The sequence below is a fragment of the Odocoileus virginianus genome, chromosome 15 (assembly GCF_023699985.2).
Source record: "Odocoileus virginianus isolate 20LAN1187 ecotype Illinois chromosome 15, Ovbor_1.2, whole genome shotgun sequence".
In the NCBI taxonomy this organism is placed as follows: Eukaryota; Metazoa; Chordata; class Mammalia; order Artiodactyla; family Cervidae; genus Odocoileus; species Odocoileus virginianus.
The window spans coordinates 11803532-11826467 of NC_069688.1; the positions used below are offsets into that span (position 1 = coordinate 11803532).

The following is a 22936-nucleotide window of genomic DNA, read 5'->3' on the forward strand; positions in this document are numbered from 1 at the left end:
CAGCCAGGAATCAAACCCAGGTCTCCTGCATTGGCAGGCAGATTCTTTACCACTGAGCTACCTGGGAAGCCCAGATATTATAGGAGAAAGATAATTTTTCCAAATTTTAAGTTACATTCCTGTATTTCTTTTTTTTTTTTCAATCTGTTTCAATTGTTTATTAGTGGACCAGATTACAAAAATAACCCTGGTAGATACCTAAAAATATGGAATGCTTCACGAATTTGCATGTCATCCTTGCGCAGGGGCCATGCTAATCTTCTCTGTATCGTTCCAATTTTAGTATATGTGCTGCCGAAGCAAGCACTCATTCCTGTATTTCTAAAAGAGATTTACCCTCAGAGCTCTGGCTTTCTTTCTTTTTCTGTAAACTTTACTAGTACATGTACAAAGCTTACACATAAGGGATATAGAGATGATCAAGACACTGCCTTTGTCCTCCAGAGGCAGACGATATGGTGGAAACAGCCGGCCAGTTCCTGCAGGTCAGTGTAGGCTTCCTACACTTCTGTACACTTCCTCACTTCCAGTGAGATGAAAAACTGGAAACTTGAGAGCATTTATCTACCTGCTGTTGACAAAATAAAAGGCAGAGGTGGGTCTAGGGTGGGTGTGACTGCTGGACCAAGGTCAAGAGTGGAAACACAGGTTTCCTGGCATATTTCCTTGATCAGGCCCAGGCTCACAGGGTCACTTAATTTCCCACCCAGTTCCTCTCCAGGATTTTTCAAATACTCTAGCTTCTGCCGCAGCTGCTTCCATTTCTGAGCTTCCAGATGAGCAGGGACAGAGGATTTGCCCTCCTCTGCACCCAGACATGTCCTTCCACCTTTCACATGCAGGGCCCGACGTGACCTCCAGATGAAGTGTCCTAAAACAAGCCTCTGAGGATAACCTGTCAAGCACACAACTCAGCAACAGGGCAGGGAATCTTTCCTGGCTTCTACAGATAGGGACTTATATCACAGCATGAGCTTTGTTTACCCTTATCTTACCCCTATTATAAATCCAGCATTCCTGCTTCTGTGGGTAGGCTTCTGAGTAAATCTTCAGGAAACACTGACTGTTCACTTTTATTTGCTGCCTTTTCCTAGCTCCAGGCTCACAGAAACATCCATCTCACTAGAGGACACACTGACTTTTATCTGTAGAAGGAACAAAAGACAGAAGATGAGCAACCAGCATCCCTGCTGTCACAGAAACCCCACCACCCAGGGCATGTCTCCTCTCTCAGCTGAATTGCTCCTCCCCCCTCAGCCAGGGCCTGAAATATCTACCAGGCCCTAGTGAGCTCTGTCCTTGACAGCCTGGAACATCAGAACTCATCAGCTTCCACCCCATGACTCCTGTAGTCTCACCTTGTTCAGGACGGTTAGTACCAATAGATGATGCTGAGAGAGGTGAGGAACCTGTCCAAGTGGGCCTAAGTAGAATCAGTAGGCCCAAGCCAAAAGTCCCGGATGAGGAAGTGGGAGGGGAAACCCTCCATAAGGGCCTACAACTAGTTAAACATCAAACATCCAAGTAAATGTCTTTAGCTTTAATGCGTCTGTCTCAAAGACAACAGGATGGCCTAAAAAAAAAATGTTTTTAAAAAAATCATTAGCAATAACAACAGATGCTTTGGCATCCTTACCTTATACAGTGCTAGGCTCCACTGGGCACTCTCTCATTTGCCGTTTGCCTGCCAGGCCCATTACCTTGCAGAGTTTACAATAGCCCAGAGAGGGGTGTACTGTTAAAACTAGGGAATTGAAGCACAGAGCTGTTAAGTAATTTGCCCGAGGTCAAATAGATATGAGAGATATGGATCTCAATTAGAACATGTGGTCAGACTTCTGAGTCTTTGTTCTAAATCACTGCTTCCCAAGACTTAACACTCACCAGCATCACCTGCTGTTGTTGTTGTTGTTTAGATGCTAAGTTGTGTCCGACTCTTTGCAGCCCCATGGACTGTAGTCTGCCAGGTTCCTCTGTCCTTGGAATTTCCCCTGAAAAAGTACTGGAGTGGTGATCTTGTTGAAATGCAGATCCTGGTTCAGCCAATCAGGGGTGGGGCTTGAGATCCCGCATTTACCAGCATGCTCAGCTCCCAGGTGAGGCCCATACTGCCTGTTGGTAATCACTATTGGAGAAGCAAAGGTCGGTCTGACCTAGCCCTGCAAAGTGAAAATGTGAGTACCTCTGTAGATCCACCAACTTCTGTCCATAGAGAAAGGAGAAAAGAAATCGAGAGTGAGCTGGTAGAAATTTTATAACTATTTGACTTTTATTTTATGTATGCTAAAGCTAATAATTATTTTACAAATTGGTCTTGAAGGTCATTTTATTGTATTCTTACTTCATTGTTCTAATGATTTATATCTATGTTATTTTACAAGTCTATCAGTTCACAAAAAGTCTGAAGTTATAAAACAAACAAGAAAACAAACTGGCCTTTTTTTTTTTTTTTTTTTGCAGGTCATTTAAAAATTGCATCTCTAACCTACTACACTGTACTTGGGAGTCTAGGACCAGGGTGCTTGTGGGTCTGTGTGTGTGTATGGGCTGTGGGTGTGGGTAGAGGTACCTGTGCATCTCTGTCTGTCTGCCCCACCTCAATTCTCATTTCATGTAGTTTCCATTTCCTTATGTTTTAGGGTCATTCCTTTCTATATAGCTTCATATGCAAATGGAGACTACCACCCATAAAGCTCCTCAAGTAACATGGATTCTAGTTTGCACCTTCCTAGTTTTGAAACCTTGGCCAAGTCACTCAACCTCTCTGTGGCTTATCTGTATGGTAAATAGCAACTCACTCCAGTGTTCTTCCCTGGAAAATTCCATGGACAGAGGAGCCTAGGGGCTACCATTCACGGGGCCACCAGAGTTGGACATAGCTGAATACCCACAGCACAAGGCCCACGCACTGCATGGCAGGGACACAGTGATATAAAGCATGTAAAGTGCTTAGCACAACACCTGGAACCATCCTTAGCGATCAACCAAGCAGATACAATTATTATTAGGGGGAAAAAAAACCCAACAGCAATAAATAAATTCATATCAGACTTTCATTGACTTATCAGCATTTTTGAGGAAATGCCTCGATACTCTGCTAAGCACAGGAAAGCAAGATGCTCCTCTCAACAAAATTAAATTAAAATTTCTTCTTCAACATAGAACAGTTAAGGGCCCCATTTCTCACAAAAGTCAACAACTACAGTGAAATTTTAATCTTAACCGTTACGCAGAATAGTGCCCCAAGGCACTGCAAGATGTCTGATCATCAAGCAAAAATGTAATTATTTTCTTTCTGCTCCAGAAACTTAGGCAGGTGAGTGAACTAACACAGTTTAGAAAGATTTTCATTAACAAGGCCTGAAACAAGGAGGTTTTATTTAACCTTTGGTTAAGCAGAAATCCAGTTAACTAGAGATTGTCAAGGTGGGAGGGTCCCTGGTCTTTGATTTTAGATTCTGCCTGTAAGTCATTTACATAATAACTCATGAGGCAGAAGGCCCTGGGGCTTGAGGATGAGGAAGAAAAAGGACTGAGAGCCTGAGGACAGTACTGGTAAGTGTTGATCTAGTCCTTCACCATGGGAACAGAAATTTGTAAATTGCTAGGTGAAGGAAAATTCCCCTGGTGGGAAAGAAATCTTTTTGACCTTGCCAAAATGGCAGACATCATGCTCAGGTTAGTGTTGTGTTTAAGCGCCTGCAGGGATATAGTGATTCAGTACAACACGCTGAAATCCAATTTATTTATCTTAGTTGGCACATCCCCAAAGCTCTAATGACTCAGACCCTCCCATGGTGGTACATTCATTTGTCAAATTAGTCAGGGTCCTGAGGTTGTTTTTTTCCCCTCTCCCTGGGCCATCTTTATATGGAAAGTTCAGGTTGCTTTTCCTAGTGGGGCCATCTTCCATCAGTTTGTTTCTGCAATCAGTATGCATGGGCTGAATTCTCAGAAACCTGTCTGAAACCCTGGACTTAACTGCTCTGGGGGAATCATGGCCCAGTTCAAGGAGGAGGAAAAGGAAGAGGAAACACTGAATCAATGGCTGCATTTTGCTTCACCAAGAAGCTCTGTCCTATTGTGTGTGTCAATGGGACATGCAGTGGTTGGAGTGCAAAGAGGACATGTCTGGTGGGGCTTGGATACAGACATGCCTGGGTCCATATTTGTAACCAAGTGGGACCTTACGGGGCCTTCCTAGGACAGGGCTTCCCCCATATCCTCCATTTTAACTCCTCTCTTGAGTACCTCGATAATAATAGTGTGTATGTGTCTGTTCTCTGTCATCTTCCACTCTTTGCAACCCGGTGGACTATGATAGTCTGCCAGGCTCCTCTGGCTAGGGAATTTTCCAGGCATGAATATTGGAGTGGGTTGCCATTTCCTACCCCAGGGGATTCATCCTGACCCAGGGATCAAAACTGGATTCTTTACCACTGCACCACCTGGGAAGCCCTGATAATAATAGTATTTGATGCAAATTTCCTGAGTTGTTTTGCACATTTTAAAACTCCCCACCAAATGGAAGATGTTAATTACTTGATAGCTCCAGGCCTCCTGTAGCCTAAGGACTGATAAAGTTCACCTCTGTGACACCACCCCATTTCCTTATCAGCCAATCAGAGAATTGTGCACAATCATTTCTGGTACCCTGTGACCATCCCTCCCTCACCTGGCTTTTGAAAATTCTTTGCCAAAACCCTTTGGGGGAGCTGGAGGCTTTCTTTTTTATTTTATTTTCCATTTATTTTTATTAGTTGGAGGCTAATTACTTTACAATATTGTAGTGGTTTTTGCCATACATTGACATGTTTCAGCCATGGATTTACATGTGTTCCCCATCCTGATCCCCCCTCCCGCCTCCCTCTCCATCTGATCCCTCTGGGTCTTCCCAGTGCACCAGCCCTGAGCACCCGTCTCATGCACCCAACCTGGGCTGGTGATCTGTTTCACCCTAGATAGTATACTTGTTTCAATGCTGTTCTCTCAAAACATCCCACCCTTGCCTTCTCCCACAGAGTCCCAAAGTTTGTTCTGTACATCTGTGTCTCTTTTTCTGTTTTGCATATAGGGTTATCATTACCATCTTTCTAAATTCTATATATATGTGTTAGTATACTGTAATGGTCTTTATCTTTCTGGCTTACTTCACTCTGTATAATGGGCTCCAGTTTCATCCATCTCATTGGAACTGATTCAAATGAATTCTTTTTAATGGCTGAGTAATATTCCATTGTGTATATGTACCATAGCTTCCTTATCCATTCGTCTGCTGATGGGCATCTAGGTTGCTTCCATGTCCTGGCTATTATAAACAGTGCTGCGATGAACATTGGGGTGCACGTGTCTCTTTCAGATCTGGTTTCCTCAGTGTGTATGCCCAGGAGTGGGATTGCTAGGTAAAAAACTGGAAATAGAACTGCCTTATGAGGCTTTTTAGAATATGAGCCATCTCCCTGCCTGGCCCTGCAATAAACCTTTCTTTGCTCCAATTTTGGATGTTTTGGTTTGTTTGACCTCACTGTGTATCAGACATATGAATTTACATTAACTTGCCAGCTCTGTGGTAGGCAGAAGTCACCTCTGACGTGTCACCTTCCCCAGCTCTAAAATGGGAGTTAGGGTGATAATAGAACCCACCCTGTGAAGTTGCGAGTAATGTTGACCAGGTAATGATTACAAGTAGTTAGCACAGTATCTGGCACAGAATAAATCCCCCTGCCATCTCGGAGAATAGAACCTCATCTTTTTGCTAGTTCATAATGAAGAGTGACAGAATACACTACCTCCAAATAGGCCACTTTGGTACAAGGATTATTTTGAATTGAAGGCAGTCAAATAACTCATTCAGTCAACTGGTATCAACCCCTCATGCAATGAACTTTAGCAAATTCTTTTCTTTGTTCTTTTTAATAGACCCTTATTGCTTTCCTCTTCCTTTTTTTTTTTTTTTTTAATTTCTCTTCCTTGACCCACTTTACCCCATCAAGCTTCCTCCTGGTTCTACTTAACACCTTAGTTTTGCAAACCTGAGCACATCCCTGAAACTCAAAATCACTTTTTGAAGAAATATTTCTCTTGAAACATACAGGATGAGAATATCAGGCTAATCCAAAGAAGAATTCATTTATTCAGTACATATTTGTTAAGTCTCTACTGTGTGCAGGGCATGACTTTGGACACTGACGGTGTGACAGCGACATGTTAAAGTCTGGGTTCCTGGAGAAACAGGCAATGATGAGCAAATAAGCAAACAGCATCACTACTGTGATGGGCTTCCCAGGTGGTACAAAGTGCTGAAGAACCCGCCTGCCATTGCACAAGACACAAGAGAGAGGGGTTCGATCCCTGGGTCAGGAAGATCCCCTGGAGGAGGAAATGGCAACCCACTCCAGTATTCTTGCCTGGTAAATTCCATGGACAGAGGAGGCTGGCGGGCCACAGTACACAGAGTCACACAGAGTTGGACATGACTGAGCGACTAAGCACTCACTATTGGTACTGTAATAGGCATGTATAGGAAACAAGAAGAGGCTGAAGAAGAGTGAGATGGGTAGCAGGCTGGTTAGCAAAGCTCTCTCTAAAGGAGGGGTTCCCAACCTCTAGAATCTAATGTCTGATGATCTGAGATGGAGCTGATGTAATAGTAATAAAGTGCACAATAAATGTAACATACTTGAATCATTCTGTAACCATCCCTCCCCCCAACTCCAGTCTGTGGAGAAATTTTCTTCCTGAAACTGGTCCCCAGTGCCAAAAAGTTTGGGTACCACTGCTCTGAAGACTTAATTGGATGCAGAAAGAATGAGAGAAATTTATCTTTGTGAAGAGTGAGATAAACCAAGGACTGGAGTGGCTGAGATATAGAGGGTGATTGGGAAACTGGCAGAAAATAAGGCCAGATGGATGATGAAAATCAGACTTGTGAATGAATGCAAAGGCAATGGCTTCATCACACACAGATAGGACCAAGAGAAGTGTGGAGCATGAAGAGAGGGGAACTCAGCCATAAGGGTTGCTATCTTGGGCAAGGTGGTAGTGGGAGGTTACCCTGCCAGGGCACTGTCCAATACCTGAATCTTGGCTCTGCAAATCACTAGCAGTCTTGCCATCTACAAGATGCTTAAAGTGATTATTTCTCTGCTTTTGATTCTGTAAAATGTTGCTCTTACAACCATTGAACATCATCTTTTTCAGCATTAGTGGTTGGGGCATAGACTTGGATTACTGCGATGTTCAGTGGTTTGCCTTGGAAACAAACTGAGATCATTCTGCTGTTTTTGAGGTTGCACCCAAGTACTGAATTTTGGACTCTTTTGTTGACTTTGAGGGCTACTCCTTTTCTTCTAAGGGATTTTTGCTCAGAGTAGTAGATATAATGTCATCTGAATTAAATTTGCCCATTCTTGTCCATTTTAGTTCAGTGATTCTTAAAATATGGTTACTAAAATGCCTACCTCATAGGTGAGGATTAGATGAGTGAATGCATATAAAGCTATCAGGATGGTACTAGGTACAGTAAGCACTGAGTAAATATTAGCTAGTGCTATCCCGTTTGTTTAGTAACACCCCAGTGAATTCTCTGAACTTGAGGCCAGATCCTCAAGCGTGAAGGTTCAGAAACCCCAAAATAGATAAAATATATAAAATACTAAAAGGTGATAAGTGAGTTAAATAAGTGAGAGAGAGAGCAGGAAAGGGGAAAAGGGTATTGTGGATGAAAAATGTCTCCTGCCATATCAGTAAACAAAGGATATTGCAGTGATCAAGCCATCAGCCACTGCAGCTGCTCTGCTCTGCATCCTGAGGGGATTCAGGAATGAAAACAAAAAAAAGAACCCAAAATGAGATATTGTCCCTACATAGTTAAGGTGCATATTAAAGGAAGGATCTCAATGAGCCCAGGCTCTTGCATCTTCCCATAAATAGAAAAATGTGAAATTCATTAACTTGAGATGTTCAGTTTTTCTTTAATTAACAGTAATCTTTTGGTTTTTGACTACCTAGGTTTTGTTGCAAAAGTTCCTATCTAGTTTGGCTCCACTTTTATCATTTTTGTAACCGTCCCTCAGAGCTATATGAGAAGTTGTCTCCCGGGCTTAAGTCCTCAGCAAGTCTGTGGAATAAAACCTAATTCTCAACTTTTAGGTTGTACCTTTTTTTCTTCCAGGGGACAGTAAAAGGACATTTGGAATTTTAAATAGGGCTGTCAGGGAAAGCTCACCAAGAAGCTAACACCCGAGTCAAGACTGAAGAGCATGCCATGAAGTTTTCTGAGGGAAGACTGTTCCAGGCAGAAGGAACAGCATACGCAGAGGACATGGAGAAAAGCATGCCAGCCATGGGGAGGGTCAGCAAGGGGACAGTGTGTCTGCAGGTGTGAGCAACGGGGCATCGGACAGGTAATGAGGAGGCAGGCAGGACTGCGGGGCTATTTCAGGGACTCAAACTAAGCAAGACCCTGTGGGGCTCCTGGGCACGGAAACCTTTCTGTGTCCCCCATTTCTTTGATTATAGGTTTCATTCAGCCTCCATGATCTTTCCTGAGTCCCAATGGGAAGATTCAAGCAGAAACTAATTAAGGAAAAGAAGAGATGCAGAAGCAAGGGAAGAACCAGCAATCAAGAGAAACAACGGGGCAGGGTCCTCGTTCTCCATCAAGGGATACACACATCTTTGAGCTGTTTTGGAGACACTGAAGTGACAGTGTGCTATCCGCAAGCGCACAGAACCCAGACTGGTTGGAACCAGTTGGTTCCAACTGGTTGATGATGCTGACTCTCACTTACCTCCACTCCACCAATCAGAAGACTGTCCACCAGCTAATCATGTGCTCTTTGAACCACTGTTATAAAACTCCTTGCTACCCTGGGCATTAGTCTGCATGGCCCCCTTTGCTTGGCAAAGCAATAAAGCCATTCTTTTCTACTTCACCCCAAATCTGTCTCTGAGATTTAACTGGGTATTAGAGTACAGAGGCCAGGTTCAGCTTTAGGACTTTGGCTTTCCTCCAAGGGAAATGGGGAGCCATGAGAGAGTTTTGAGTAGAAGAGTGACATGGCTAGGTTCCCAGTCTCACAGGACGGCTGGGGGCTGCTATGTTGTGAACAGACTATGGGGAGGTCAGTACTCAATGCGAATCCCTTGGCCCCAGGCCTAGAAGTGATTTGAGGAAAGTAGACAGAAATAGACCAACCAGATTTGGTGAGCCCAACATCCCAATTACTGGGTGGGGTGGTCTTTTTAGACCGTCCTGCAGAAAACTATGCTGAGCAAACACTCTCTTCCTCTCTTATTGAGGCTATTTTTCCCTGGAAGCATGTGCTGTGCTTAGCTGCTCATTTTCAGCCGTGCCTCTTTGTGACCCCATGGACTGTAGCCTGCCAGGCACCTCTGTCCAAGAGGGTTCTCCAGGCAAGAATACTGGAGTGGGTTGCCATGCCCTCCTCCAGGGGATCTTCCTAACCCAGGGATCGAACCCAGGTGTCCTGCATTGCAGGCAGATTCTTTACTATCTGAGCCACTTGAAAAATGGCCGAAGAGAGAAAAGAAGGTGGGGTTTGCTCTGCTGAAGCTTCTCTTGTTATTGACAGCCTTGCCTCTTCTCTGAATAGCTCATCCTTTCCTTCTTGCACAGGAAGTGCAAAATAAGATTCTTAGAATTTAGATTTTTTTTTAATTCCCTACATTTGGATTTGCAGATATGCCAATATTTGGATTTGTAGAGCTGTAATTTAAGCTGGTCTCTCCCCTGGAACTGCCTGGTTGAAATGCATCTTTCATGAGGCTTCTGCAGGAGCCCAGCTACAAGCTCAGACTCCCGAGCACAAATCAAACTCCGATTCAACATCAACCGTATGATATCAGGGGCATCCTAAAACAGCCAGCTTCCAGGAGGCACAAGCCTTGGTGTTTTTCCAACTGCTGAGCCGTCTTCCAGGAAAGGGTTAAAAGCTTTCTCACCATTTAGGTACAGGATTAATGCAGGGAGAGCTGATGGTTTGGGGTGGGTAACAGTCCCTGACCCCTTCTCAGGGCATCTCCTCCACACCCTAACCCGCAGGGCAGACTGGCTCTGACCCAGCCTGCTAGAGACAGCCTGTCCTGGGGATACAAAGGGGGAAAGGCAATAACGTGCAGAAGTCAAGATAAAGGATGACACTCAGCAGCCTCTGAGCTCCCTTCTTTACTCTAAAGATGGAGGAATCATGCAGCCAATGTGCAAAACTCTTTCTGCAGGTTTTAAAGTCTAAGTCAGGCAGGCTGGGGGGACGGGGGTGAAGAAAGAGGGAGTGGCTGCAGGCCAGTCCTCTTAAAGGGAAGACAGGCCCTGCCCTCACCTCTTGGAAAGAATCCAAGTAATAAAAAAGAAGAAAAATAATGAATGCCCAAAGCAGGTTGTCACATTTATCATCTCTTTTATAGGATGCCCCAGTTTGCATAGCTAATGCTGTATGTATAACCTTGTTGGGGATGGCGGCCCTTAGAGTGAGGTCTGGACTAAAACACCTGACTCTCCTTTCCCCCCTCTTCCTTCCTTGATCCCCCTGAACAACATTTCTGCCTCCCCTCTGGTGCACAGAAAGCAATGACTAGGATATGGGGCCACCCAGGTAGAGCAGCCAAGCGGCCCAGTTTGCCGAGCGTGTGGGGATTTTGGTGCTAATCCAGGACAAACTAGGACAAGGTGGTCACTGTACACCTGGAAGATATATCAGCCCCCTGGTCCTCAGACTGGCCAACATCTGGATGAACAACACATATGCGGTCCTCCTTAGGCAACTTGGTGTGGTGTGAAAACTATGGGCTTGAAGCCAGCCAGATTTGGATTTGTATCCAGCTTCTCCCACTCACAATTCATAGTACTCCTAGCCCTGGGCCTTAATGTGTTTCGATCTGCTGTGCTGTGTGTGCTCAGTCGTGTCCGACTCTGCGACCCCATGGACTGTAGCCCACCAGGCTCATCTGTCCACGGGATTTTCCAGGCAAGAATACTGGAGTGGGTTGCCATTTCCTTCTTCAGGGGGTCTTCCCAACCCAGGGATCCAATTTATGTCTCTTGGTCTCCTGCATTGGCAGATGGATTCTTTAGCACTAGTGCCATCTGGGAAGCCCCTTCATTGACTTGCTATCTGTAAATGAACAGGACTGGTAAAAAGCAGCCTTGGTATGGAGACTTAGTACTGGCATTGGAGATCTGGGCTTCCCTGGTGGCTCTGCCTTCCATGAGGGAGACCTGGGTTCTCTCCCTGGGTTGGGAAGATCCCCTAGAGGAGGGCATGGCAACCCACTCCAGTATTCTTGCCTGGAGAATCCCCATGGACAGAGGAGCCTGGTGGGCTACAGTCCACGGGGTCACAAAGAGTCGGACACGACTGAGCGAATAAGCACACATTGGAGATTTAGTGAGTTGATATCCATAAGAAATGGCTATCTATCCTTTGGCTCCCCATATTAAAATCATCTGGCCATAACATGCCTCTAATCTAGGGTTTGGTGGCTTTAAATAACATGTGGCATCTACATGGCCTTTAGGATTTTCCAGGCACTTCCACATACACTGTCTCATATGAGGATTCCCAGTTGAGGGAAAACAGTAACATGAGCCCCACTTTAGAGATCAGAAGAGGAGGCCGAGAGCAGGTGAGAGAACCTAGCAAACAGCACGTCAACCCAGGTCATATGTTTTCACTTTGCTACCTCTCACCTCCTACGTCTCAACAAAACCCTAGCAGAGGGTCAGAGGCACAGGGAAGTCTGGAAGCTTTCCAACACAAGGAAGGTGTGGAGGAACCTGTTTTCCAGCAAACTCTTTCAGCTATCTGCACCTGCCAGGAACCTGGGGCTCAGCCCTCGCAACAGAGTTCCAGACTGCCTGGTCAGATGATTGCCCTTGTGCGCTTGTTTTGTGCCTTCTTGGACTGGGCCATTTAAATCGATACCAACCACTACACGAGCAGAGCCAGGGAGGCTCTGAGCCCTGTCAGGTGGCTGTTTAGTCGCCTCGGTCGTGTCCGACTCTTTGTGACCCCACAGAGTGTTGCCCACTAGGCTCCTCTGTCTACAGGATTTCCCAGGCAAGAATACTGGAGTGGGTTGCCATTTCCTACTCCAGGGAAATCTGTCAGGTAGAAACAATTCTCGATTATTCCCCTTGGCTCAGGACAGGAATCCTGTGAGAATGACTAACTGGCATTTGACACAGCTTGTTTTTATTGAGTACTTCCTCCTCCTCCTCCAAAGTGTGTGGAATGTGATACTTGGGTCACTGGTGAGGGAAGATGAAGCCACAGGATGGCTGAAAATTGAAATCTAACTCAAGTTACTTTATGGCTGTTCCTGGAGAAGCTTCCTTGGGGGGCTTCACCCTTTGTTCACTAGGCTCCATCTGCTGGAAGGCCTTTCCTCTCCATACAGGACCTGCTTCCTCTCATCGCTGTACGGTCCACTTCCCATAGAGTCGCCAGTGACAACCCTAAACCCCCCGAGCTTTCCCACGGCTCTAACTGCACCCGTCTCACAGACCTTCTCACTGACGGCGCTCTCTTACTGTCGTTCAGGCTGCAAGAATACTAGAGTGTGTTGCCATTTCCTTCTCCAGGGGTCCTCCTGACCCAGGGGTTGAGCCCAAGCCTCCTGCTTCGGCAGGCAGCTACTTTACCACTGAGCTGCCATGCTCTCTCTAGTGGCAACCTTTTTCCTGAATGTTCCCATTCCTCACCTCGAGCCTCTGCTCTTGGCGCTGCTCATGGAGGGAATGCCAAGGCCACCTCCTTCTCATCCTTTAAGTCCCAGCTCAAGTTTCATTCCTTCAGGAGCCTACCTCTGACCATTTTTTAAAAAGGCCCTCCCACCTCCCCATCCCAACCCCCACCCTCTCTGTAGCCACACTCAACCCCATCACCCTAGTCTATTTTTTGATGGCCTTTATCTCTCTCAGAAATGAATACACATTTACTTGAACTTGTCAATTTTCTCCTTCCATCAACATAGAAAAGCCATGAAGACAAAGGACTTTGTGTACTGTGTCCATGGCTTTATCTCTGGAGCCCAGTAAAGCCAGACACTCAGATATTTTTAAATATTGAATAATGTATTTGTCCCTATTTAAAACAAAGAGGTTATGAGTGTGGGGCTTGAAATCAAGCTGGCTTGTGAGATGGTGCTACTTACCAGCTGGAAGAAGTCACTTAGCTTCTTTAAACTGAACTGACCTTTATAACAGAATGAACAGGTCACTCAGTGGGAGATGCCATTGTTGATTTTAGGGCTGGTCACCCTCTCTAGTGCAAGCTCCTGATGGCAGACACTTTAACATTCACCTTTGTACCTGCATGCCTTGAAACTCGCCTGAGCATCCTCTACTTTCCTGTCCTGTAGTACATCTGATATTGTCCTAAGGAGTCTGTGTGTATTTCATGGGGACAGGAATACCTCCAAAACCTGACGCAGTGCCTATTATACCTGTAGAATAAATGAATGGTGTTTAACAGGTACCTAGCAGATTTTCAAAAAATATAGTTTGAATTAAGCTCTCTTTAGAAAAGACATTTTAAATACATGAATTGAAGGATAATACCAGATGCTATGTGTTCAAGTGCTGAATTACATATAATCAAGTGACACAATGTATAGCATAAAACTGGATGGCAGTGGTGGCCAACACAGAGGTTCCCAGGGCCAGTCAAGGCACTAGGAATGTGAAGTGAACAGGACAGAGACTGGGGCCAGCTGGAGGCTACATCTCATCTCAAAGGCAATTTCTGCTCAGCTCTAGCTTTTTGTTGCCATCCTGGAATGTGGGCCCAATGGTCTCATATCATTGACACTTTCAAATGAAACTGGAACTCTGAATTTTTAGGTGAGATTTCCCAAGTCTCCAAATTATCGGTTAATCTAAGTTTATTAAACAAGCATTTGAGATGAGCAAAGCAAGTCTTTGAGCCATTCTGCAACCTCTGACCAAGAGCCCTCGGGGATCAGATGGAGGTCCTAACCAGGCATCTATGGAAGAAGCTACACAGGAAACAGGCTATTGATATGTCCAAGAATTCCCCTCAAGCATCCGTCAAGCATTTATGGAGCACTTACTGAGTGCCAGGTATCGGGATATAAAGATAACTCAGAACCTGTTCCCTCTGACACTTTATAGCTGGTCAATTCAAGAACTGTTGTTGAGGGGTGGGATGGGAGGGGTGGGAGAGAGGTTCAAGAGGCAGGAATATATGCATATAGCTAGTTCACTTTGTTGTACAGCAGAAACTAGCACAGCATTTTAAAGCAATTATACTCAGATAAATAAACTAGAAATGCATGGTTGAAATACAGTAATATCAGTTCATTACACTGTGATGGTTCTATGCATTTTGGAATTTATTGAATATCTATTTTGATGATAAAACTATCAGTATTTTTTTAAAAATCGACTGAAGTTTTCAAGCTTGTATTCAAGATGATTGTATCTTAAAATAACGTTTTGTATTCAGGTTATGTCAAGAATATTGTTTTGCTTCCCTTAAGGTTTAAAGAATGTTTTATGTAAAGTCCAATAATTGGACCCTTTATTATTTAAAAAAACAGAACAGAACAGAAGAACTGTCGTTGAGTCACTGTTGTGAACAGAGCTCATCAAGGTAATAGGCTAGACACCTGGACAACTAGGTATTGCTTGTGACTCATTAGATCTGTGCCCTGGGGTGCTGGTAGCAAACCACCATGCCACTGTGTCCTTCTATGGATTCTCCATCAGGGAGACTACCTAGTACCACCCAGGGACAAAGTGGCCTACCCTAGCTGATGGTAGCAGAGGTTTCACGGTCTAACAGACATGAGATGACTGGCCATTGGTCAGCCGAACACTGCCTCTCCCTCCTCCCTTATAAAATGCGTATTTATGTGAGCTCTTATGGTGGTGGCTTCCCTGGTGGCTCAGAGGGTAAAGCAGTCTGTCTACAATGCGGGAGACCTGGGTTCAATCCCTAGGTTGGGAAGATCTCCTGGAGAAGGAAATGGCAACCCACTCCAGTATTCTTGCCTGGAAAACCCCATGGACGGAGGAGGCTGGTAGGCTACAGTCCATGGAGTCGCAAAGAGTCGGACATGACTGAGCGACTTCACTTTCACTTACAGTGGTGGCAAATATTATTCAGGTAAAACAGCATCTCTCAGAACATGTGTTATCAAAAAGTCCAGGGAGGGGACTCATCTGGTCACACATGCCTGAGGCTGATTAGAAAATATCTAATCTACACAGCAGACACACAGAAGTCTGTTTTTGATCTAACTGATACTGTGATCTTAGACTTGCTGAAGGACTAACTCCCATCACAGCCCTGCCAATATTGACAGGTGGTGTTCAAAAGTACATAAGTAGACTGATTTCTCCTCCTCCACACTCCAAACTAAAAAAGATCGCAGTAGTGTTAGTATACTCCTGTTTCCACTGGCTGGAATACACACTGAATAAATAATTGTGTTACCTGGAAAAAACGGAGTCAAAAGAAACAGTGATGGAAAGCAGAGTAGAGGAGGTCTTGAGTCGCATTCTTAATTCCACCAAGAATTACTCTGGGTTTTCAGTGAAAATCTGTTTAGTGTCAACTCTCTACCACCCAATCCGATCCATTATTAAAAAAAACAAAACAAAACAAATCACTTTGGTAACTTTCATCTTAGATACTAGAAACAAAACCAACCTGGAGGGGAAAGGGAGGAAGTACCCTCCTGTAGTTTAGGTTAATAGGCAGTACTGGCCTCCTGTCACTTCCTTCTGTAAGTTAGCAGGAAGGAAATACACTCACTGAGGGCCTCTGCTAATATGTCCTTAATTTAAAGACAATTAGGCAATTCCTACATCCTCTATTCTCAAGATAAACCGCCAGAGCTGAATGCCCTCTTTCACTATCCACTGGATGAACCGGTAATTCTCAAAACAACAATGGAGGTTATGAAAAATCTACTTTGTACTAACTTAGAAGGACATTAGTAACAGCCTAGGTCTTGGAATTAAGTGCCTAGCCAAGCCTTCGTTCTGCTTTGTTTCCTTTCTGAGAATTTTTTTTTTTTTTCCCTACCTGAAAGTTTCATAGGACTTATTCTGGAAATACCTCTAAACAGAAGTACTTCTCCAGGTGTCCTAGTAAAAAATTATTTTCTGTGACCTTTGGCAAGAAATTGATTCCAGGGAAGAAAAGAAAGAAGCAAAAGTCTGTTTGCTTTCTAGTGACTGTTCCTCATCTCTCCAGGTACTCTGGGGATGAAGAGGCAGAACACTAAACTCTTCATCCCTCTCTTCTCTCTACACTGGCAGGTGGCCAGTGCTTTCCAACTTCATTTTAAAGCTCACAGCTCCGAAAAACATGACTGGAGTAAGCAGCGCGGACTCCACTACAGGTCTTATTCTAAGAAGGTGAGTAAGGTCCCCATTACTTAAGTACACTCCAGCCCGCGAAGACTGCCAGCCCACTCAAGCCCTTCGGTTATTTACCAGCGGGATTTAAACCCGCTCGGAAGCGGGGGCGTGGCCTGGGCGGAGCCCCGCGGCCTGGGTGGGCGGGGCGGAGGCGGGGATGCCAGAGGCTCAGCGCCTTGCGAGAAAGACCCGAGCTCTGGGAGCGAGCGCCTGTCTCTTTAAATGCTAGGGGCTGCGCTCCCGCCCTGGGAGCCCGGAGCCGGATCTACAATCCCGTCCCTCCCGCTCCGGCGCTTGTTGCTCGCCCGGCCCGAGCGGGAGCTGCCGCCGCCGGGCACCGAGGCTGCTTCCTTCTTCTTCTAGAGAACCCCACTTTCCCCCCCGCCCGAGATCCGGTAGAGGGGGTGAAGCAGCCCCAGCAGGAGGGAAGGGGTGCGGCGTGAAGAGGCGCCGCTCCCCGCCTTCAAGTCTTGAGGCGCTACGTAGCCCCGGGGGACAAGACATGCTCTGCTCCATCCCGCCCAGCTTCGCAGCCGCCGGCGCCCGTAGAGAAGAGACTGCGGAGTCCACACCTGCAAACTCGCCCTAGAAGTCTCAGGGTGCGGCGGGGTAGGGGGCGGGGGGTCTTCCAATTCCTCACGGCCTCCACTTCTAGGCGGGTGAGTTTGCGCAGGTAACCGGAGCCGGAGGGCGGGTGCGCGGGGGAGGGGCGGGCGAGACGGTAGGAGGAAGCGCCGCAGGTGAGCCAGGTAGGGCGGCTCACCTGCCCAGGCTGCGCTGCGGGATCCTCGCCGGTTTCCTTAGCGATGGAGGGGGGGCGGGGACGTCTCTGGAACGGACTTAGGACCCTGAGATGAAGGGGGGAGGGGAAGATAGGAAAGGGGAATTGGAGTAAAGTTTCTTTGCCCCCTTCCTGCTTGGCATTGGCAGGTAGGGCCCTGTCGGAAGCAGTAGGAGTCGCTGATGCAACGGGCTTCTGCCCGGGCGAGGTCAAGGGCTGGGGGCAGAGGCGAGCTGGAGTTGCCCAGCCTCCTGTGACCGTGGCCCTGGAGGCAGATAAGTGAGAGAGAAAGCTCACTGCGTCTGAGATTTCCCCGTAAAATGACTCCAGGTGCCCGGCCCCCAATTTTTCTTCCTCCTCTTTAAGAACAGATCGCCCATATTACGGAGGAGCGCCTCCTACACGGTTTCCTTCCCTTCCTGTCTCAACAGGTGGTCTCAACCCCTGTCCGGGGACCGGTGCCAATGACCCTAGTGGTGGTTTCGCTTTCTCCTCTGCCGGCGGCGTGAACGTGCGCAGCGTGATGGGCAACCAGGTGGAGAAACTGACACATCTAAGTTACAAGGAAGTGCCCACCGCCGACCCGACGGGCGTGGATCGGGACGATGGGCCCCGCATCGGAGTCTCCTACATCTTCTCCAATGACGACGAGGACATGGAGCCGCAGCCGCCGCCCCAGGGGCCGAATGGCGGGGGCGTGGCTTTGCCCGACGGCGGGGACGGGCCGTCTCTGCCCCGGCCGCAGCCCTATGACCCGCGGCTGCACGAGGTGGAGTGCTCCGTGTTCTACCGCGATGAATGCATCTACCAGAAAAGCTTCTCGCCGGGTTCCGCGGCGCTGAGCACCTACACCCCCGAGAACCTGCTCAACAAGTGCAGGCCTGGCGATCTGGTGGAGTTCGTGTCGCAGGCGCAGTACCCACACTGGGCCGTCTACGTGGGCAACTTCCAGGTGGTGCATTTGCACCGTCTAGAGGTGAGCAACAGCTTCTTGACGGACGCGAGTCAGGGCCGGCGCGGTCGCGTGGTGAACGATCTGTACCGCTACAAGCCGCTGAGCCCCAGCGCCGTGGTGCGCAACGCGCTGGCGCACGTGGGCGCCAAGGAGCGCGAGCTGAGCTGGCGCAACTCGGAGAGCTTCGCCGCCTGGTGCCGCTACGGCAAGCGCGAGTTCAAGATCGGCGGTGAGCTGCGCATCGGCAAGCAGCCCTACCGACTGCAAATCCAGCTCTCTGCGCAGCGCAGCCACACGCTCGAGTTCCAGAGCCTGGAGGACCTGATCATGGAGAAGCGGCGCAACGACCAGATCGGGCGCACCGCGGTCCTGCAGGAGCTGGCCACGCACCTGCACCCCGAGCCGGACGAGGGCGACAGCGACGCTGCGCGGACTACGCCGCCTCCCGGGCGCCCCCCCGCGCCGGGCCGGGAGGAGGAGGACCGAGAGGCGGTGGTGCACTGACGGGGGAGCTGAGAGAGGAGATGTTTGCAGCCGCCGCTGCCCGTGCCGCTCCCTCCTCTCACTCCCTCCTCCACCGCCTTCTGGGCCCCATCTGGGCTCCTGGGCCATTTGGAAAACGGAGAGTTGGCACAAAGCGTAGCCAGCTGTGGCTTGAGTTTGTTATCTTGGACGGAGGAGGAAGAAGGAGCAGGTAGGAGCACTTTGGCCGAGGGCGCTTCTCGGCCTCTGGCCCACTGGCTCAATCCGCCTTCTTTTTCCGAGGTGAGGCAAGCTATGGACTTGCCGGACACTTGAATCCCTGCTGGACTTGGGTCCAAAAATCAGCTCTTCTGAATTTAGCGATGAAGACAAGTTCGGAATGCCAATGCCTGCCGCTGCCTTCTGCCCGCGCTTCCTCTCCTACCCCGGGCTTGGAGGATGCCCTGTAGTAAGGCCAGAGGAGGTTTGTGGTGTGCTTCCAGACCGCCCGACCCCTCGCGCCACCCCCCGAGGAGCAGTGTGAGGGGTCAGGGAAGCTGGGTGATTTATTTATTTATTTTATGGTTTTCCTGGGGTGCAAGGCTGGTGAAACCTGGATCAGGTCTGGGATCAGCAGACTGAAACCAAACAACCCCCTGTGAAGTGTAACAAATAGTTGAGCAAACTTGGGCTGCAAAACAAAGACTTGGCTACCTCAGCCCGCCCCATCCCCCAGCGATGTGTCTTTTGGAGCTGGCTTCCGGCTGAGTCTCCTGAGCGGCCCACCGGTTCCCAGGTTTCAAGTAAATTGTTGTCACAGGCCAGCTAAGGAAAGGATTCTATTCTGGTTCTGTTTTGCCGCCTTTGTTTATAGCCTGTAGGCACTTAAGAGCTGCTGTGTTTGTCATAAGAGGAGGGCAGAGCCCTTTGTGTCTCTGATCTAATTAAAACCTGCGTGGCCATGTTCATCCTCACGTCAATTTCCTGTCAATCCCCCAGTCGACCCCCTCCTGATATAGTGAAGGTAATTTGTTTTCTTAATTTAAGGCTTTGGTGGTGGTCCTGTGATTTTTTTTTTTTCCCTTTACTGTCTCACCCCCTTCACTCACTCTTGTTTTGCTGGAGGTCAAATTTTTGGCTTGAGGCATATTTCAATGATAAGGTATTGATAGCCATGCTTGATACAATATGTATGTAAGTGGAAGTCGCTCAGTCCTGTCTCTGAGCTGTTGCTCAGTCACTTTGTGACCCCGTGGACTATACAGTTATTTTGTGACCCAGTTTTTACCCTTAGAGTAGGATCATATTTGAATGATCCATATTTAAGTGATACAGCCATGGCCATCCTCAGGCATCCTGCCTGGAGATGTTTAAATCAAGGCAGCAAAACTTGAAGGATTTTCTTGTATTATTACATTTTTTTTTCAAACTTAGGAAGTCGAGGCCATAAGTTGTAAAAGCCTACACCTTCATAGCACCACAACATGAATTCATTTAATTACAAGGGCGTAGGCTATGTTCCCTGTTTTCACAGGAATCCCGAGACAGGTCCTATCACTTTGACTGTTAAAGATGAACCAGTCAGCTCTAGTCCAGGACTTTGGAGAAACATCCGTTTCCTGTTGAAAATGTTAATCCAGTTTCCTTCTTTAATAATCTCACAGCTTTGTGTTTGTATTCTTTTGCTCGTGGAAAAGTGGAGCAAGGTAAAGTGGGTAAAGACATTTGGGAGAGCCTGTTAGATTTGAATTGTCTTTTGTGTCGAACACAGTCAAGAGAAAGTTGAATGTAATGACCACTGTGCAGGCAGCCGGAGGGAAGGGCAGAGCAGCACCGTCTAGCAGCTCTGGGCCAGCTCTCTCTCCCGCTCTCAGATCTCTGTCTCTCTCTCTTTCAAGCTTCAGTGGAAAGTGAATGTCATCAGGCACAGGGATAGCAATGACTCTCTGTTCCAGCTTTGTGAGAAATCTCAACTGGAAGGAAGAACTATAAAATCCACATCTACAGTAGCAATTCTGCCTCTCAGGAAGAGGTTTTTGATAACAGGACTTGAAAAGGAGCTAGAAGAGTTAAGAGATCTTTGGATGCAGCTTTTTCGTGTGTTTTTACAGAGAAACAGAGATATGAAGTACGTACATAATGCTTTTGGAACCGTGATTCTGTTGGAAGTTTTATTAGGGTCGTCATAGTTAAAGTAAAGCATCAACCAACCAGTGAAAGTTTCAAAGAAAGGGGATCGAATCAACTGTTGGCATCTTTCTTGAAGATGTGGATAAGAGTTGTGAATGTCCAGACAATGGCTACATCTGGCACTTTAAAATATACATATATATATTTAATTTTTGTTTCTCCTTAGGACTAAGACTCTAGCACTGTTTTGTACTGTGAATTACGGATGCTCTTTGAAGACGAGGAATATTGATTCTAATGTTCTTCAGAAGCCCTGGCAGGGATAAGCAAGACACTCAACTGGAACGGATGCTAAATGTAATCAGACAAATTCTATTTTCTTAAGCAAATATTTTATTGAGACTGCTTATGTATAGCAAAGGAGCCCACAACTTCAGCTACACAACTTTTTGTATTGAAAGAACTCAAATTTTTGTAGCTTTTATTCCACATTTAATTTAAAATGACTATAGCACTAACACACCTAGCAGAAGACTTTACTCCAGACCTTTAAGGAAATTTTTAGTTTTTATGAAAAAATGATACTTCAGTGGTTACATTTCTCACATCTTTGGTGCTTCTGTCCCTAATAGCACCAATCAGCAACACCACAACCACATGGAAACATATTTTTGGAAGCAAAACTTTAATTTTCTACAACATATACTATGGATAATGAGAATTTAAGGACTACTTGTTTCCTATATTTTTTTTTTCCTTAGAATGGAATCCATTGTGTTGAAGACTTGATATGATGTGATTTGTCTAACCTTTTTTTTTTTTTTTTGAAATTAGAATAAAATATTGTGATCATGATCATTGAAAGGATTTGTTTGGCAAGTTATGTTTTACTTGTGAGGTTTTTGTTGTTTTTTTAATCAAGATAACTAAACAACTGGTTTATTCGACTTCATTATATTGTCTTGTTCTTACTGATAATACCTGTCACCCATGGAGAATTATATTGGTTAACTTGATAAATTCCACGTGCATTTTATTTCCTAGTCAATTGTGTAAACTTTATTTTTGTTGATTATATGTTAAATCAATGTTCTCATACCACTTCAGAAGGCGGTTCCAATTTGAAACTGTATCATTTCCTTCAAAATGAAGGGCAAGTGCTTAGTTAAATAAAAGATTGATGACATCTTTTAAACCATTTCTTCCTCACTATGTCTCATTACAATAAAATCTGTCAAATCCTTTTGAAAAATGCTCTGAGGGTTTCCAATAAACCATCTATTAGTGTTAACTACATTTATTTCTATTTTTTTCTTTTTGTGTACTTTTTTCCTGCCATTTTTTTTTTTTTGTCCAAAGCCAAGTTCCTCAGCTTAACTGCAATTTTTGCATTGCTCAGTAAATAATTTTGATGAATTCATTTAGTGACTGAAAACCCTCCCTGCATTTACCATGTGAGAATTAATCACCCTTTGCATCTAGGCTCCTTGTTCATGAAGAGTGTCTCATAAACATAAATTTTCAGTACACATTGATTTTTCAGAATCAGTGCAAATTTTGCTGGAAACCACACTCACATTTTGTAATCTATATTGGGGAAGGTTCAGTAATAAAATCAGTGACCGTGTTTTGTCTTAGGTGGTTTCAGAATCCCAAACAGAATGGGTTTGCTGAGTGATTTTAATGACAGAAAACAGGCAGATGTGCCCTGTTGACATGATAAAGGATGCAGGTGTCAGCAGTGGATACGGAGCAGATGTGGCCTCTGGGACTGGTGTGCAGGAGACCAGCAGTGATCTTTAGGCCAGCACCTGTAGCCACTACCACAGTCCTGTGAGGCTCAAAAATCTGGGCTCTAACCAACGGGCTTCCATGAGGGTTTTAGATAGGAAGATTATTGAATGGTGAAGGTTATCGAAAACTCAAGCAGCAGTGAGACTGTTTTTCCTTGGAGCAGTAGTCCTTAATTGATCGAGGTTCTTATTGCACAAGAAAGTGAAGGGAGGGGAGCCTAATGTGGAATATGCATCAGTTTGGGGGTAATTTTGGTGGAGGCTGCTGTTCATGTTTCTCTTGAGTGGATTTAGTTTGCTTAATGTAGGACAATGACAGGAAGTGTTTTAAAGGACCTCTGAAATGAACAGGCCCTGAAAGTGTGCAAAAGGGCTACTATTTCCTTTTATTGAATTTCCTG

The 22936-nt window shown here is 46.1% G+C and overlaps 1 protein-coding gene and 1 non-coding gene across 3 annotated transcripts; one reads left to right on the top strand and one right to left on the bottom strand.

Annotated features, from left to right (window-relative positions):
* Positions 1–200: 200 nt before the first annotated feature.
* LOC139038538 (U6 spliceosomal RNA) lies at positions 201–307 on the bottom strand. Its single transcript, XR_011491579.1, has one exon. It is a non-coding gene; the product is annotated as a U6 spliceosomal RNA (small nuclear RNA).
* Positions 308–16596: 16289 nt separating this feature from the next.
* Positions 16597–22038, top strand: LRATD2 (LRAT domain containing 2). 2 transcript variants are annotated; one of them, XM_020881835.2, is made up of 2 exons: positions 16597–17073; positions 17627–22038. In XM_020881835.2, exon 2 carries the CDS (start codon positions 17719–17721, stop codon positions 18652–18654), a length of 936 nt encoding a protein of 311 aa, XP_020737494.2. In that variant the 5' UTR covers positions 16597–17073; positions 17627–17718; the 3' UTR covers positions 18655–22038. The 2 variants fall into 2 exon arrangements, with proteins under 2 accessions (XP_020737494.2, XP_020737495.2); XM_020881836.2 differs by having other exon boundaries at positions 16597–17013.
* Positions 22039–22936: the final 898 nt, after the last annotated feature.

What these genes read in the sequence shown, in the direction of transcription:
- LRATD2 (XM_020881835.2), top strand. Translation starts at nt 17,719, where the DNA reads ATGGGCAACCAGGTGGAGAAACTGACACATCTAAGTTACAAGGAAGTG.